Source organism: Pleurodeles waltl, chromosome 9, assembly GCF_031143425.1.
Source record: "Pleurodeles waltl isolate 20211129_DDA chromosome 9, aPleWal1.hap1.20221129, whole genome shotgun sequence".
Lineage (NCBI taxonomy): Eukaryota > Metazoa > Chordata > Amphibia > Caudata > Salamandridae > Pleurodeles > Pleurodeles waltl.
In genome coordinates, this window is record NC_090448.1 from 1,154,573,548 (window position 1) to 1,154,592,251 (window position 18,704).

General features: G+C 52.7%; 1 protein-coding gene across 2 annotated transcripts in view; it reads left to right on the plus strand.

Moving 5' to 3' along the window:
- Positions 1-3,967: 3,967 nt before the first annotated feature.
- Positions 3,968-18,704, plus strand: part of RASGRP1 (RAS guanyl releasing protein 1) — a 217,171-nt gene continuing 202,434 nt past the window's right edge. Inside the window, exon 1 of one of the 2 annotated variants that reach the window (XM_069209007.1) lies at positions 3,968-4,414. In XM_069209007.1, the coding sequence (XP_069065108.1) occupies positions 4,338-4,414 (77 nt within the window). In that variant the 5' untranslated portion in view covers positions 3,968-4,337. The remainder of the gene's footprint in view (positions 4,415-18,704) is intronic. The other variant, XM_069209005.1, reaches the window with a different exon arrangement.

The following is an 18,704-nucleotide window of genomic DNA, read 5'->3' on the forward strand; positions in this document are numbered from 1 at the left end:
AGGGAGGGAGTGGTGAAGCTAAGAGAGAGGCGAGGCCTGGAGAGACAGATGTGAAGTAAAGAGAGATGAGGATGAGAGATCGTGAGTGGATGGAGGAGAGAGATGGGGTGGTGAGATGGAAACAAACCCCTGTGATGTCGAGAGGGTTGCGGCAGAGAGAGTTGAGGTGGGGAGAAAGCATTGAGAGGCAGAGATGTAGAAATAGAAAGTGGACGAGAGAACTGTGAGGTTGTGAGAGACTCTGGGATGGAAATGTGGTACTGAAAGGGATGTGAGGTAGACAGAGGTGAGGTAGAGAGACTATGAACAGAAAGATGGGACAGGTACATGGAAATGTAGAGGGGGAAAAAGCTGAAGCTGTGGGAGAAGAGGTGAGGGGGAGTAAGGAGACAGATGTGAAACAGAAAGATAGCTTAGGCAGAGATTAGCAGTAGAGGGTGGTGGAGGGAGGTGAAGTAGGAGCAGTGCTTAATTTGTGAACAAGTAAGTGCCTGGACACATGAATTTCTCAGGAGCCCAATGCAGCGTTCACCACCTACGTACAGTTCATGCCAGCACAGGCAACTGTTACACATCGTTCTTTAAAGAACAGACTGTCAGCGCCACCATGTGGTGGACTGTCATAAATATGGGCCGGTGTTAAGAAACAAGTGCTGGTGCCGAGCACCTGCAGATACCGGCACAAATTAAGCACCGAGTAGAAGGTGGTAGAACGCGCCAACATAGACCTAGGAAGAGGGTTGAATGGAGGAGGGGGCTAAAGAGAAGGGCAGGAATCGAAGAGGAGGACTGGTGACGTAGAGAGGAGATAAAGGATAAAAATGAAGTGCACAAGACAGATGAAGTAGAGAAAGGTAAAATAGAAAGAGGGAGAGGCAGGGGTAAGAGGAGGCTACATTGAGGTAGACAGAGAGGTAGAAAGAGAGGAGTGAGCAAGGAAGAAAAGAAAGGATGCGGAGAGACAGAGTGTGGTTGATTAAAAGGTGGAGAGTGGGGGGGCAGCTAGTGAGAGACAGTCTAGTGGTTGAGAGGGAGAGACATTGAGGAAGTAGAGAGTGAGTTTTGCTTTGTTATTGGCCTTAGGGCAAGGGTCTTCAAACTGGGGGGCGGGCCCCCTAGGGGGGCCTCAAGTGATCCCAGGGGGGGCGCCAGACTCTGCCCAAAAGAAGCATTCTACCTATAACGGGCCTTTGTTTTAAGCAGAAGCATGTTATTGCAATTTTTAAAAGGTAACATTACTTAACTGCAATGTTTAAATAAGTCTAAACATATTTAAACATTTCCATCTTTATAAAATAATTGTGAAAAATTCTGAAGGGGGGCCCAATATTTTTATTTTTTACGGGGGCGCGGCATTAATAAGTTTGAAGACCACTGCCTTAGGGAGTTAGTTAGGGGCCTTTGAAAGTGGGGGGCCGGGCAATGTCCCGCTTTAGCCCCGCTTTGAAAGGGCTCTGGCTGAGAGGGGGAGGGCAGACTGTGGGAGTGCAGAAGGGAGAGGAAGGTGGGGGAGGAAGAGATAGGATGGGGGGAGACGGAGCAGAGGTCACCAACGCTCTGCGCCTCCTTCCCCGGGCAACCCTCTCACACGTCCTTTCACACACGTGCATGCACATGCACTGAATCTACACGCTCGCACACACTCGAAAACTAACGCACCTCCCTCACACTGGTGCGCGCACACACTGACCCTAACACACTCTCTCTCACACACACACTCGCGTACACTTTCACACACCCTCTCACACACTGACTCCAACACACTCTCTCACACACTCACGTACACTCTTTCACACACCTTTGCGCACACACTGACTAACACACCCTCTCACACACACACTCGCGTACACTCTTTCACACACCTGTACGCACACACACCGACTCCAACACACCCTCTCACACACACTCAGGCACACTCTTTCACACACCTGCGCGCGCACACCAACACGCCCTCTCACACACACGTACTCTTTCACACACCTGCGCGCACACACACTAACACACCCTCTCACACACACTCAGCTACATTCTTTCCCACACCTGCACGCACATAACATCCTCTCACACACACACTCATGTACACTCTTTCACAAACCTGCGCGCACACTCACTGACTAACACACCCACTCACACAGTCAGTTACACTCTTTCACATACCTGTGCGCACACACACTAACACACACACGTGCGTACACTCTTTCACACACCCACGCGCGCACACACAAACTGACTCCAACACACACTCTCACACTGACTCAGGTACACTTTCACACACCTGCGCACACACACACACTAACACACACGTACAATCTTTCACACACCTGCGCACACACACTGACTCTTACACACACTCAGGTACACTCTTTCACACACCTGTGCGCACACACACTGACTCTAACACACCCTCTCACACACACTCAGGTACACTCTTTCACACACCTTTGCGCACACACTGACTAACACACCCTCTCACACACACACTCGCGTACACTCTTTCACACACCTGTACGCACACACACCGACTCCAACACACCCTCTCTCACACACTCAGGCACACTCTTTCACACACCTGCGCGCGCACACCAACACACCCTCTCACACACACGTACTCTTTCACACACCTGCGCGCACACACACTAACACACCCTCTCACACACACTCAGCTACATTCTTTCCCACACCTGCACGCACATAACACATCCTCTCACACACACTCATGTACACTCTTTCACAAACCTGCGCGCACACTCACTGACTAACACACCCACTCACACAGTCAGTTACACTCTTTCACATACCTGTGCGCACACACACACACTAACACACACACGTGCGTACACTCTTTCACACACCCACGCGCGCACACACAAACTGACTCCAACACACACTCTCACACTGACTCAGGTACACTTTCACACACCTGCGCACACACACACACTAACACACACGTACAATCTTTCACACACCTGCGCACACACACTGACTCTAACACACACTCAGGTACACTCTTTCACACACCTGTGCGCACACACACTGACTCTAACACACCCTCTCACACACACTCAGGTACACTCTTTCACACACCTGCGCGCACACACTGACTCTTACACACACTCTCACACACTCTTTCACACACCTGCACACACACACTGACTTACACACACTCTCACACACACGTACACTTTCACTCACCTGCGCACACACACTGACTCTAACACACCCTCTCACACACATGTACTCTTTCACACACCTGCGCACACACACTGACTCTAACAGACACTCAGGTGCACTCTTTCACACACCTGCGCACATACACTGACTCTTACACACACACACTCTCACACACACGTAATCTTTCACACACCTGGGCACACACACTGACTCTAACACACCCTCTGGCACACATGTACTCTTTCACACACCTGCGCGCGCGCACACACACACACACACACTGACTAACACACACTCAGGTGCACTCTTTTACACACCCGCGCACACACACTGGCTCTTACACACACACTATCACACACACGTACAGTCTTTCACGCACCTGCGCACACACACTGACTTACACACGTAGTCTTTCACACACCTGCGCACACACACTAACACACCCTCTCTCACACACACTCAGGTACACTCTTTCACACACCTGCGCGCGCGCACACACTAACACACCCTCTCACACACACTCAGGTACACTCTTTCACACACCTGCGCGCGCACACACTGACTCTAACACACACTCACGTACACTCTTTCACACACCCGCTCGCACATACCCTGGCTCTAGCACGCCCTCCACACATACACTTACGCACACTTTCTCTCAGACATACTCCCCGCTCTCTGTCCCTGTTACACAGCCTCCCTCTCTTCCTCTCGCTCACACCTCCCTCTCTGTGGGGTGGGCGGATGCGCCCTCAGTGCACTGACTCTCTCGAAGTGAGGGAGGGCTCGTCCTTCCTCTCCGGCGCTCTCCGCTTCTTGAGGTGGCACTCTCTCCCCAGGGCGGGCCGCATCCCTCCTTTCCCCCACGGGGTGGACCGGAGCGCTCTCTCGCCCTCTCTTCCGGACAGAGCTGTGCTTTGTGTCTCTCACTCAGGGAGGGGCTGTGCGCTCTCTCTCCCCTTCTGGGCGCTAGGTGGGGCCGTGCGCGCTCTCTCTCTCTCCAGGAGGGGCCGTGCGCTCTCTCCCCGCCTCTCGGCGCTAGGCGGGCCCTGCCTCCCTCTCTCCGGTGCTCCCTTCCTCTCTCTCCGCAGGGCGGGGCTGTCCTCCCTCCCCAGGCTTGGGATGCTCCCGGTGTCCACACACTCCCGCCCGGGCTGCTGTTCAGCATGGGATACCGGCAGGGCGCAGCAGGAGCCGCCGACAGCCTGGTCATGGGAACCGTAGGGAGACGCAAGGACCCGCAGTGAGTGACACCCCTTACCTACCCCAGAGCCCCCCACCCCTTGTGTGTTTTGTACTTTTTATACGAACAGGAACTCCCTCAAACCATGCTGTGTGTTTGTGATGTCAGAGTTGTGATAGTGTTGTAATCACTTGTTTGGGGCGCACCGTAGCGCCTAGGATCTGTATTTTATAATCGGAGCCTTTTATAAAGTATGTTTAGTCACTCTTACCCCCCCCCCCCCCCCCCGGAAAATGCACCCGGACTCCCAAATGAGGGTGGGACCACAAACCGAGGGGTCGCCCTATCTGACTCGTGTGAAATTACACAAATAATCTGTTTCATAACTGCTCCTTGGTGTGGTAGTAATTGAGTTAATTCGAACAGGTGCACCCCCCACCTCCCGGTGCTTGTGGCGTCCAGGTGAGGGGCTGTGAGACACACGTGCGTGCAAGGAGGGGCGGGGCCTGTGCAGGGGGTGGACAGTGGGTGTTCACAGCCTCAGAAGTCCAGTCTCAGTGCACTGTGGCAATGTTTCTTGTTGTGACCCCGTCCGTGCGTTTCAGCGGGGAGCTGCGAAACCCCTCTTACAGACCGGTCCTGTCCAGCGCGTTTCAACGGGGAGCTGCCCCCTTTACACACCCGCCCCCTTACAGATCACTCATGCCCAGTGCATTTAATCGGGGAACTGCCCTGCACCCTTGCAGACCCATCCCCCTTGCATACCTGTTCTGTCCCCTCTTACAGACCCATCTCTTTTACATGCTTGTTCTGTCCCTTCTTACAGACCCATCCCTCTTACATACCTGTTCTGTCCCTTCTTACAGACCCATCCCTCTTACATACCAGTTTTGTCCCCTTTTACAGACCCATCTCTCTTGCATACCAATTCTGTCCCCTCTCACAGACACATCTCTCTTGCAAATTCTATCCCCTCTCGCAGATCCATCACTCTTACATACCAGTTCTGTCCCCTCTTACAGACCTCTCTCTCTTATATACCAGTTCTGTCCCTTCTTACAGACCTATCCCCCTTACATACCAGTTATATCCCCTCTTACAGACCTCTCTCTTACATACCTGTTCTGTCCTCTCTTACAGACCCATCACTCTTACATACCAGTTCTGTCCCCTCTTACAGACCCATCCCTCTTACATACCAGTCCTATCCCCTCTTACAGACCTCTTATATACCAGTTCTGTCCCTTCTTACAGACCTATCACCCTTACATGCCAGTTCTGTCCCCTCTTACAGACCTCTCTCTCTCTTACATACCTGTTCTGTTCCCCTCTTACATACCAGTTCTGTCCCCTCTTACAGACCCATCCCTCTTACATACCAGTTCTGTCCCCTCTTACAGACCCATCCCTCTTACATACCAGTTCTATCCCCTCTTACAGACCCATCCCCATTACATACCAGTTCTGCCCCCTCTTACAGACCCATCCCTCTCACATACCAGTTCTATCCCCTCTTACAGACCAAGCCCTCTTACATACCCGTTCTGTCCCCTCATACAGACCCATCCCTCGTATAGACCTACCCTGGCCAGTGCATATCAACGGGGAGATGCCTTCACCGCTCTTACAGACCCATCTCTTTTACAGACCAGTCCTGCCCATTGCATTTCATCGGGGAACTGCCCTCCCTCTCTTGCAGACCCATCCTTATTACAGACCAGTCCTGTCCAATGCATTTCATAGGGGAGTTGCCCTCAATCCTCTCCTTACAGAGCAGTCCTGCCCAGTACATTACAACGGGAATCTAGCCCCCCCCCCCCCCCCCCCCCCACACACACAGACCTGTCCCTCAGACCCGTCCTGTCCATTTATTTCAGCGCGGGGCTGAACCTCGTCCTTTGTACAGACCTCTTGTGCTCCGAACATTTCAAGGGGGGGGGGGGGGGAGGGGGGCTGACGCCTCCAACTTACAGGCCTGTCTTCCTCGATTAATGGAGGAGCTTCAGTCCGTCCTTTACAGACCCACCCCTCACAGACCCACCCTGATCCATTCATTACAATGGGGAAACTAGAGTCCATCCCGCTCACAGACCCGTCCCGCTCACAGACCCGCCATGCTGTATTCATTCCAGTTGGGAGCCTCACAGACCCCCTTACAGGCCGTGGCGTAGCAAGGGTCGCTAATGCAAGTATGTAAGATGGGCCCACGAACCCCTGTTGGGAAGTGCAAAGCGCCTATAATTGAGGTGCAGAGGCCCCCTGGCAGCCTCGGCGCCACTGTACTTGCTGCACCACTGATAGCTAGCCCCCCGCTTACAGACCTGCCCTGTCCCACTCATTTCACGGGAGAGCCGGAAGCTGTTCGGAGGGAGACAAGCCGGTCTGGGTTCCCTGGGCGGCAGTGCCGGTGAGATCCCCTCCCCCGCCCCACGCACTGCATGGAATATACTGTTTATTACACACCCGGCCTCACAAGGGTAGGAGGCAGTGGAAATGCTGCGAATACATGAGTGTGGTTTTGCACCTGGCAGTGCTGAAGGCTTTCTGATCAGGGGAACCAACTAATGGGGGAACGGAGGGGGGAGGGGTTGTGGGGGGCGTTGGAGTGCTACACACCCCCTAATGTATTTTCTGGAAAATAGTTGTGTACAGGTGCTTACAGACGCGTGTGGTGACTCGTCTGTCGGATTTCACAAGGGATTTTTGCTCACACAGACAAAAACACACACACAGTCTCTCCTCTCCCCTTTGAAAGTCTTCAAAAGGTTGGTAATTTTTACAAAATATTGTACTTTCCCTCACTTAGTACCCCTACCAATCTTCTTCTGTCGCTTTAGCCCCCACATACGCCCTTCTTGTCATATATGTTTTAACATTTTTAAGATTATATGATAGGCCGATTGTCGGAAAATCTGAAGCTCCCCCCCCACCCCCAACCCTCCCCCCATCTAAGTGACCATGCCACGCCCCTGCGGATCAGCGAGGCACCAAACACGGGGCGGCTGGACCACTGAGGCCTAGTGTACCCCGGGCCCCCAGACAGTGGCGGAGATAACGAGGGGCCCAGGGACAGAGTGACTGGGCTACTGACACACAGTGTGCTCTGGGCTACTGAGGCCTAGTGTACCCTGGGCTCTCAGCCAGTGGTGGAGATGGCGAGGGCTCCTGGTGTGACTGGGCTACTGACACATAGTGTACCCTGGGCTCCCAGCTCCAGGTGTGACTGGGTACCGAGGACTAGTGTACTCTGGGCCCCCAGCCAGTGGCTGGAGATGACGAGGGACCCAGGGACAGAGTGACTGGGCTACTGACACATAGTGTACTCTGGGCTACCATCCGACTGGGCTACAGAGGACTAGTGTACTCTGGGCCCACAGCCAGTGGTGGAGATGGCGAGGGCTCCAGGTGTGACTGGATACTGAGGACTAGTGTACCCTGGGCTCCCAGCCAGTGGTGGAGATGGCGAGGGCTCCAGGTGTGACTGGGCTACTGAGGACTAGTGTACCCTGGGCTCCCAGCCAGTGGTGGAGATGGCGAGGGCTCCAGGTGTGACTGGGCTACTGAGGACTAGTGTACCCTGGGCTCCCAGCCAGTGGTGGAGATGGCGAGGGCTCCAGGTGTGACTGGGCTACTGAGGCCTAGTGTACCCTGGGCCCCCCAGCCAGTGGTGGAGATGGCGAGGGCTCCAGGCGTGACTGGGCTCCCAGCCAGAGGTGGAGATGGCGAGGGCTCCAGGTGTGACTGGGTACTGAGGCCTAGTGTACCCTGGGCTCCCAGCCAGAGGTGGAGATGGCGAGGGCTCCAGGTGTGACTGGGCTACTGAGGACTAGTGTACCCTGGGCTCCCAGCCAGTGGTGGAGATGGCGAGGGCTCCAGGTGTGACTGGGCTACTGAGGACTAGTGTACCCTGGGCTCCCAGCCAGTGGTGAAGATGGCGAGGGCTCCAGGTGTGACTGGGCTACTGAGGACTAGTGTACCCTGGGCCCCCAGCCAGAGGTGGAGATGGCGAGGGCTCCAGGTGTGACTGGGCTACTGAGGACTAGTGTACCCTGGGCTCCCAGCCAGAGGTGGAGATGGCGAGGGCTCCAGGTGTGACTGGGCTACTGAGGACTAGTGTACCCTGGGCCCCCAGCAAGAGGTGGAGATGGCGGGGGCTCCAGGTGTGACTGGGCTACTGACACATAGTGTACCCTGGGCCCCCAGCCAGTGGTGGAGATGGCGAGGGCTCCAGGTGTGACTGGGCTACTGAGGCCTAGTGTACCCTGGGCCCCCAGCCAGTGGTGGAGATGGCGAGGGCTCCAGGTGTGACTGGGCTACTGAGGCCTAGTGTACCCTGAGCCCCCAGCCAGTGGTGGAGATGGCAAGGTCTCCAGGTGTGACTGGGCTACTGAGGCCTAGTGTACCCTGGGCCCCCAGCCAGTGGTGGAGATGGCGAGGGCTCCAGGTGTGACTGGGCTACTGACACATAGTGTACCCTGGGCTCCCAGCCAGTGGTGGAGATGGCGAGGGCTCCAGGTGTGACTGGGCTACTGAGGCCTAGTGTACCCTAAGCCCCCTGCCAGAGGTGGAGATGGCGAGGGCTCCAGGTGTGACTGGGTACTGACACATAGTGTACCCTGGGCCCCCAGCCAGTGGTGGAGATGGCGAGGGCTCCAGGTGTGACTGGGCTACTGACATAGTGTACCCTGGGCTCCTCAGCCAGAGGTGGAGATGGCGAGGGCTCCAGGTGTGACTGGGCTACTGACACATAGTGTACCCTGGGCTCCCAGCCAGTGGTGGAGATGGCGAGGGCTCCTGGTGTGACTGGGCTACTGAGGACTAGTGTACCCTGGGCTCCCAGCCAGTGGTGGAGATGGCGAGGGCTCCTGGTGTGACTGGGCTACTGACACACAGTGTACCCTGGGCTCCCAGCCAGTGGTGGAGATGGCGAGGGCTCCAGGTGTGACTGGGCTACTGAGGACTAGTGTACTCTGGGCTCCCAGCCAGAGGTGGAGATGGCGAGGGCTCCAGGTGTGACTGGGCTACTGACACATAGTGTACTCTGGGCTCCCAGCCAGTGGTGGAGATGGCGAGGGCTCCAGGTGTGACTGGGCTACTGACACATAGTGTACCCTGGGCTCCCAGCCAGAGGTGGAGATGGCGAGGGCTCCAGGTGTGACTGGGCTACTGACACACAGTGTACTCTGGGCTCCCAGCCAGTGGTGGAGATGGCGAGGGCTCCAGGTGTGACTGGGCTACTGACACATAGTGTACTCTGGGCTCCCAGCCAGAGGTGGAGATGGCGAGGGCTCCAGGTGTGACTGGGCTACTGACACATAGTGTACTCTGGGCTCCCAGCCAGTGGTGGAGATGGCGAGGGCTCCAGGTGTGACTGGGCTACTGACACATAGTGTACCCTGGGCTCCCAGCCAGTGGTGGAGATGGCGAGGGCTCCTGGTGTGACTGGGCTACTGAGGACTAGTGTACTCTGGGCTCCCAGCCAGAGGTGGAGATGGCGAGGGCTCCAGGTGTGACTGGGCTACTGAGGCCTAGTGTACCCTGGGCCCCCCAGCCAGTGGTGGAAATGGCGAGGGCTCCAGGCGTGACTGGGCTACTGAGGCCTAGTGTACCCTGGGCCCCCCAGCCAGTGGTGGAGATGGCGAGGGCTCCAGGTGTGACTGGGTACTGAGGACTAGTGTACCCTGGGTTCCCAGCCAGAGGTGGAGATGGCGAGGGCTCCAGGTGTGACTGGGCTACTGAGGCCTAGGGTACCCTGGGCTCCCAGCCAGAGGTGGAGATGGCGAGAGCTCCAGGTGTGACTGGGCTACTGAGGCCTAGTGTACCCTAAGCCCCCTGCCAGAGGTGGAGATGGCGAGGGCTCCAGGTGTGACTGGGTACTGACACATAGTGTACCCTGGGCTCCCAGCCAGTGGTGGAGATGGCGAGGGCTCCAGGTGTGACTGGGCTACTGACACATAGTGTACCCTGGGCTCCCAGCCAGTGGTGGAGATGGCGAGGGCTCCTGGTGTGACTGGGCTACTGAGGACTAGTGTACCCTGGGCTCCCAGCCAGTGGTGGAGATGGCGAGGGCTCCAGGCGTGACTGGGCTCCCAGCCAGTGGTGGAGATGGCGAGGGCTCCAGGTGTGACTGGGATACTGAGGACTAGTGTACCCTGGGCTCCCAGCCAGAGGTGGAGATGGCGAGGGCTCCAGGTGTGACTGGGTACTGACACATAGTGTACCCTGGGCTCCCAGCCAGTGGTGGAGATGGCGAGGGCTCCAGGTGTGACTGGGCTACTGACACACAGTGTACCCTGGGCTCCCAGCCAGAGGTGGAGATGGCGAGGGCTCCAGGTGTGACTGGGCTACTGACACATAGTGTACCCTGGGCTCCCAGCCAGAGGTGGAGATGGGGAGGGCTCCAGGTGTGACTGGGCTACTGAGGCCTAGTGTACCCTAAGCCCCCTGCCGGAGGTGGAGATGGCGAGGGCTCCAGGTGTGACTGGGCTACTGACACATAGTGTACTCTGGGCTCCCAGCCAGAGGTGGAGATGGCGAGGGCTCCAGGTGTGACTGGATACTGAGGACTAGTGTACCTTGGGCTCCCAGCCAGTGGTGGAGATGGCGAGGGCTCCAGGTGTGACTGGGCTACCGAGGACTAGTGTACTCTGGGCCCCCAGCCAGTGGTGGAGATGGCGAGGGCTCCAGGTGTGACTGGGTACTGAGGCCTAGTGTACCCTGGGCTCCCAGCCAGTGGGTGAGATGGCGAGGGCTCCAGGTGTGACTGGGTACTGAGGCCTAGTGTACCCTGGGCCCCCAGCTCCAGGTGTGACTGGGCTACTGAGGCCTAGTGTACCCTGGGCTCCCAGCCAGTGGTGGAGATGGCGAGGGCTCTAGGTGTGACTGGGTACTGACACATAGTGTACCCTGGGCCCCCAGCCAGTGGTGGAGATGGCGAGGGCTCCAGGTGTGACTGGGCTACTGACACATAGTGTACCCTGGGCCCCCTGCCAGAGGTGGAGATGGCTCCAGGTGTGACTGGGTACCGAGGACTAGTGTACCCTGGGTTCCCAGCCAGAGGTGGAGATGGCGAGGGCTCCAGGTGTGACTGGGCTACTGAGGACTAGTGTACCCTGGGCTCCCAGCCAGAGGTGGAGATGGCGAGGGCTCCAGGTGTGACTGGGTACCGAGGACTAGTGTACCCTGGGCTCCCAGCCAGAGGTGGAGATGGCGAGGGCTCCAGGTGTGACTGGGCTACTGACACATAGTGTACTCTGGGCTCCCAGCCAGTGGTGGAGATGGCGAGGGCTCCAGGTGTGACTGGGCTACTGACGCATAGTGTACCCTGGGCTCCCAGCCAGAGGTGGAGATGGCGAGGGCTCCAGGTGTGACTGGGCTACTGACACATAGTGTACCCTGGGCCCCCTGCCAGAGGTGGAGATGGCGAGGGCTCCAGGTGTGACTGAGCTACTGACACATAGTGTACCCTGGGCCCCTGCCAGAGGTGGAGATGGCGAGGGCTCCAGGTGTGACTGGGCTACTGAGGCCTAGTGTACCCTGGGCTCCCAGCCAGAGGTGGAGATGGCGAGGGCTCTAGGTGTGACTGGGCTACTGACACATAGCTCAAGCTAAGAGCTGGGAGCCCAGAGTACACTGCCGAGGGCTCCTAGGCAGAGATGGTGAGAGCCAGCCTGCTGCTACTCAGTGCAGACCCCTTGCCAACAATGTCCTACTCCCTTCACAACCATAACATCTCACTCCTCCCTTACTGAACCTTCTAGTAAGGCTCCTGACCCCTCCGTCGCTCCTCTTCTCCTTCAAGGACCCCCCTCCTTAACACCGCATCACCACACCTTGTGCTTTCCATCCAGCCACCACTTCTACACCAGAAAAAAACACATACCCCCCCAAAAAAATGATTTTATTCACTGCAACAATTGGCCATTCTCATCTGATAGCAATCCTTTGCATGCACTCCTGTTTCTAAGCCCACATCTCCTTCTTCCCCTCTGGGTAACTTTCCCCCCGCCTCCCTTCAGACTTCCATGGTCTCTCTCATAGGTACACTTAAGTTCCTCTCTACCTGAGTACTCAACCAACCAACATGGGCACCCCTCGCCCTTTCCCCATTAATGACTTATCCCTGAACCCCATCAACCTACTTCTATTCGTAAAACTGACAATACCTACTACCAGCAACCTTGGGTTATACGGTTAGAGTACTGCTCGCTGCAAAAGCGCTTCAGTGCCTCGTCAGAGGTAGTAAGCACTGTATAAACGCCGCTATAATTACAATTTCAATAATGTACGCTGGGCGCCAAGAGATGGGGCGACTGGACTGCTGTGACATAATGCACATTGGACTGATGAAGGCCAGAGAAGCTGGGCAGCTGGACTACTGTGACAAAGTGTACAGTGGGGTACCAGCCATGGGGGACTGGACTGTGAGGCTGACCAGGGCCACAGGGATGGTGCGGCTGGACACTTGGCTCCAAAAAGTGTGCTGACGAGGGCTCCACATATGACGTGACTGGACTACTGTGACATAGTGAATGCCGGGATCCCAAGAAAGCTCTTAGACAGACTTCCAGGACTACAAAACCTGCGCCAGCATGGTTCCCCAATATTAATGAACAAGATGATAATGTGAAAATCAACCTGAAAAACACCAGTGGAGTCAGGGGTCATATTCAAAAAGCTCTGAAGGTAAGTCTGTCTCCCCACTGCACCCCAGCCTGCAACCCCGATGAGCCAACCTGCACTCTACCCATGGCTGGAGAAAGGTGAATGGGCACCAAGGGCCCCAGACACTGGAGTGCCTGGAAGACCAGTCCGAAAGCATATCGTCCCCACCTCCAGAAGCGTCCTGGCGACGAGGCACTGTGAGGCCAGTGTGGTGAAATCTTTGAGGAAACATATCTGGTTGGACTCTACCTATACTTGCCTCTTGCTACACCTTTCGTACTGTCCCCTGTTACATTCTCTTTATGTATATAGTATCTTCTCCCATTAAAATGGCACCAAAGCGCTTTTATGGTCTGGCCTGACAGTACAGCTGACGACAGACAATTATGTGAGCATCACTTGAGGGTCTTTGGCTCACCACATGTTTTCAGCATGAATACATGTTTTGATTGGGGAGACGTTGTGTGCTTCCACAAAAAAAGTGCTTGTCCTCCACGCAGCCCTGATCATTTTGTTGCTTTATCCATCTGCTTGAGTTTGAACTTTCAGTGGCACACACATGGCATTGTAATACTATTAAAGTATCTTTTCTCTGGCAGCAGCACAGAGAGGAGGGCAGCCATTAATCTACTTGAATGTTTAGGTCTGGCTTGAAAGTGCATCTGTCACCTGACATTTTAACCTACACCAATATTATTCTACAGTTCTTTGTTTTTGAACAAAAACACATACATTCCCATGCTATTTTCTTGTAATTCTTCACATAAACTTACGGCATTCCTTTAAAGCCAGACCTATTGGCATTGCCAGTGCTTGTTTAATCTGGCTGCCCTTTTCATTTGATTGTGTGATTTCCATCCATCTGTTCTGCATGGTTGTTTGGTGGCATATGGCTAGTTGAGATTTGTTCAGTATCTAGGTTGGGAATAGTATGTAATTGTTTATGTATTTCTCAGGAGCACCCATGAGTCTCTTTGAGAAGGGCACGGGTGATTTCTAGTGGCTGAGATTAATTCAAGCATTCCATCTATCTCTTTTTACATGCTTTAAGATGTTGCCCCAGGTGCGAGGGATACACTCAGACGTGGGTCCCATGCACACTGTGTCACTGGAAGCAAGCTACACCTGGCTGATGAGACGTAACTAGGGAGAAACTGGTCCTCGGTTGCTTGTATTCTAATTCAGGGAAGACCTGGCTAAGCAGTTCTGCTGGAGTGTACTCACTGGAGTGACAGTTCTGCTGGGCTGTACTTGCTGGAGTGACAGTTCTGCTGGACTGTTCCCAGAGAAACAGGGTGAAAAATGATTTGCATATGACTGAGTCCAAACCGAGCTGAAATAATGTGGAAAATAACAATGGGCTGGGGTGCTGCTCAAGTATTTACCAGTGGCTGAAATTAATTCAAGCATTCCCTCCATCACTTTTTGTATACTTTAGTGTGTCATCTTAAGTGGGATGGGCCTGCCCAGATGTGGGTCCCGTGCACACTGTGTCACAGGAAACAAGCCGTACCCTTCTGATGAGCCCATAACTGGGGCAAAACCTGTCCTGGGTTGCTTGTTTTCCGGTTCAGAGAGGACCTGACTTGGTAATTCCAGTTGGACTGCTCCCATTGGAGCATGGTCGAGACTGATTTGTATGTAGCTGCGTCCAAACAGAGGTGGCATGGTGTGCAAATTAACAATGGACTGGGATGCAGCCTGAGTGAAAACCAGTGGCTGAGATTAATTCAAGCATGCCATCCGTCAGCTTTTTGTATACTTTAATATGAAGTTAAAAACAAAAACACCACTTAAAAAATGGTTTGAGTGAGGTCAAGCGCATGGGTGCCAATTTCAGAAGGTATCCAAGCAGCATATCAGCTGAGGGGCTTGTGATAGGTGTCCCGATCCTGGGCTCTGCATGGGCACAGGGTAACCACCAGTGATGTCTTTTTTTTCCATCTTCTCATGTTCAGGTGCCTTCAACTGTAGCTGGTGTTGGTACAACTCTAGGAGAGGAAGGGCAGCCGGTGCTGCTGCTATGACAAGGGGCCCCACCCCTTGTAGGCTTTCCTTGTGGTGGGCAGAACTGTGTTTAGCAAGCCCCATTGTTTCAGAGCAGTGTGAATATCCGCTCTGTAGCCATGAAGTCCTAACATATGCACATGAAATCACTCTCCCCCCTTTCACCACTTCACTGATTAAGATTTGATTGCTTCCAGGAATCACTGCTGTGAGGCACAAATCAAAAGCTGGTTTTTTTAACTTGTTAGTTTGCTAAGTGTTTCGTTGTGGTCAGACCAGGCTTTTGAGGAACCAAAATGATGCGTTCTAGGACCTGTAACGTGTTTCTGGCTAGGAAGCCAGGGTTGCCTGAAGGCTCCATGCTGCACACGTGACCACTTTCACTTAATGTTTTATAATTTTACGCCGTGGTCTATGTCCAATGCTGCCCTTTCTTGATTCTTATGCGAAATCAAATCCTGACCCTGTTCACCTGTTTTATGGAAGAGCACTATTTCATTCACATCATGCATGAAAACAAGCACTGGCTATGTCATTTGTTTTGATTATTTTTTTTAATTATTATTATTATTATTATTATTGAGATATATATTACTAATTTTCATTAACAGACAATGCAGGACTGGCAGCTCAGCAAACCTTTCTATCAGGCACAAGCAGATTGGAAAATGGTTGTGTGAGTGTGAGAGAAAGTGTACATGAGTATGTCACAAAATGTGTGTGTGATAAAGAAAATGTGAGCGAGAGTACGTTTGAGTGTGAACATGCGTGTGGGGTAGCAAGTGAGAGCAGGTTTGTGTTATGCATGTTAAAGAGCTGCTAGATCTGGAATATTGGAGGTAATTCATGGCTTAGAGGGACTCCCATTTCAAAATGAGGATGCTGACACGCTGGAGGTACTCTGAGGCGTAAGAGAGGGTCCCAGGGTATGGGGGCACCACTGGCAAAATGCTGTCTGTTGCATACTGAGATGATGTTTGACATATGGGGGCACCCATGGTATATGGGCAGGCATCAATGGCAACATTCTGGCACTGGCTTATTGCATGGAAATCTTGGTAAAAAGGGACACCCATGCTGGCCTGGCCTACTAGAGGTAAATATTGGACTACCTGGACCCTGCTAGAAAAAGTCTTCCTCATGTCACTGGTCGCTTGCTTAAACCGGGGCAAGTATTAGCCCCTACCGTCTTCAAAGATCAGCCGGCACCACACATGAACAGAAGTGGCAGGGAGCAAACAGGGCAGTGGAAGAGCACAAGGGCAGAGAAAGAGAGAGAGTGTGTGTGTGTGTGTGCGCGGATAGCACAGTTATAGATATTTGGGAACAAAGTTAACTGCATTGTCCATTTTTAAAAGTGATATAATTGCCAGAGACGTAGCTTTGGGGGGGGGGGGGTGTTTGGGGTGTTACAACCCTCTAATGAATGTATTTTCTATTCAATAGTTGGGTACAGCTGTTCTCAGTAGGGTCTGGTGATGTCTGACGGATTTCACTAGGTATTTTTCCATACACACAAACTAAAATGCACAGACACTCTTTCCCTCTCCCTGTTTTGAAAGTCTTAAAAAATGTTGGGTATTTAACTGAACTATTTTCTCTCACTTAGCATCCCCAACAATCCTTATTCTCCTCCGTTTGCACTACACCTAAAACCACTCTCTCACGTGCCCTGCTTCTCTATAATGTATTAACAAAATATCCCAAAGTGATTGTTGGGAAATCTAAAGCCCCCCTTGCCCCAATCTTAGTGACCAAGCTACAACCCCTGAAAATTGCTTGCATTTCATAAGTGGATAAAATCCCTCCCACCCACCTATCCTACCAACAATTCTTCCCAGTGTCTATACAAAATTAGGTTATGTGTTCCAAGCTTCACTAATAAGTTTGTGAAGTTGGATCCCGTGGTCGAGGGGGCATTTGGAGGGTGCCCACTAAACAACTCACACTGTCCGTATTTTGAGAGCCACTATTTTGAATAGTGAGATGCGGGAACCTGCCCCCACTTCAAACCCACAGTGTGGTTACAACTTCTGGGGCCTGAAGGATTGGGGAGTGGGTAAAGCAATTGTCAAGTAACTGTCTTCTCATATAGCGCTTGATGCCTCAGTACGATAGCTTTGTTGCTGTATTTTGGGATAAACCAGACATTGTTCTTCACAGAATGAATGAATGAATAAATGCTTTCATTAAAATAACCATCCATAGATAGTGTCTCGATGAAGCAACCCGCCTGTTGTTCACATGTAGATTGCTGCAGCAGCTGGATTAAAGTCCTAGTACGTTTCAGGCCTAAATCCTAATGCAGCGGTCTTCATACCTTTTAATTCCACTCCCCCTCCCCCCCACCCCAGTGGAAAAAATAATAATAATCGGGGCACCTCCCTCAAAAAATTTCACAATTATTCTATTAAACTGGCAATATGTCTAGACCTATGTAAACATTGCAGTTAAGTCATGTTACCGTTTATAAAATGCAATCAAGTACATGATGCCAAACATACTATTCTGGTCATTCAGGCATTACAAATGTGTAAAGGTATCCACAGTGTGATTATTAGAGGTGGGGGTGGAGTGGGTGGTTTTGAAGAATATTTGGAGTCCTTTCCCTTTTGACACATACTCCCGGCTTGGATATAGATGACAAAACCTGCTGGTGATGGCCCATTACAGAGCGCTTTACTGCTGCTCATTTTTCCCACTATGAAGCCCTGTTATCAGCATAATGCTTCTTTTGGCCAGAGCCTAACCCAGCTGGATCACTTGCAGCCCCCTTAGAGGGTCCTGACCCCCCACTCTGAAGACCCCTGTCTTAATGTACAGCTCTTAGTATCAACGAAACGCACTTTCTTCCTTTGTCTTTCTCCTTTCTCGCTCTCTCACCCATCCCCTTTCCTTTCACCATTTTTAGGTCGAGTCTCTCAGACAGCGTAAGCTGTTTAAAAAAACAAACACATTTGTGTTACGTTTTCAAACAGCTCTTTTCATGCTACTTTTTTTTTTACCGATCAATCTTGAATAGATAAGTAAAAAATAAAGTATTTTTGTAGGCATACCCATGCGTGTTGAGTGCTTGCACACAAGATGAAACGGTGATTGTGTCATCCCATTTTTGTTGTTGTTTTTTAGCCATGCTGCACAGCATCGTCCAGGCTGTGCAGCATGGCTAAAAACATTAGGAAAGCCAGTAGGTCTTGTAAGCAAGACCTATTGTCTTTGCCTATGATCGCTCTTCTCCACCCCTCTCACATACTTTGCAGGCAGGGTGACCAGGCGTCCCGCATTTGCCAGCACAGTCCCTGTTTTTCACCAGCTGTCTCCGCAGTTATTGGCAAATTTGGCTGTGTCCCTGTTTTTGGAGAGAGTGCAGGGAGGCATCATTTTGTGTGTTACATAGCAGGGCTAGTTAGCAGCTATTGTAAGAAAGCAATGGAATTAAAATTTTGTATAGTGCCTCTTCGGTGATTCTAGGTGGATGAGGGCTATCGTTCTGTGCCGCTCGGTTGATATAAAATTGTAGTCTTTCTTTTATTTTTGCGAAATTTCCCGAATTTTGGGATTCTGGGTGACCAGATTTTGAAAGCCAGCCCCAGGAAATGGCTCAAGCTCACGTCTGGCTCTACAAATCATTCACTCAGCTGCTTTCTGACTCCCTCAGAAACAACGAGGAAGAGAATCG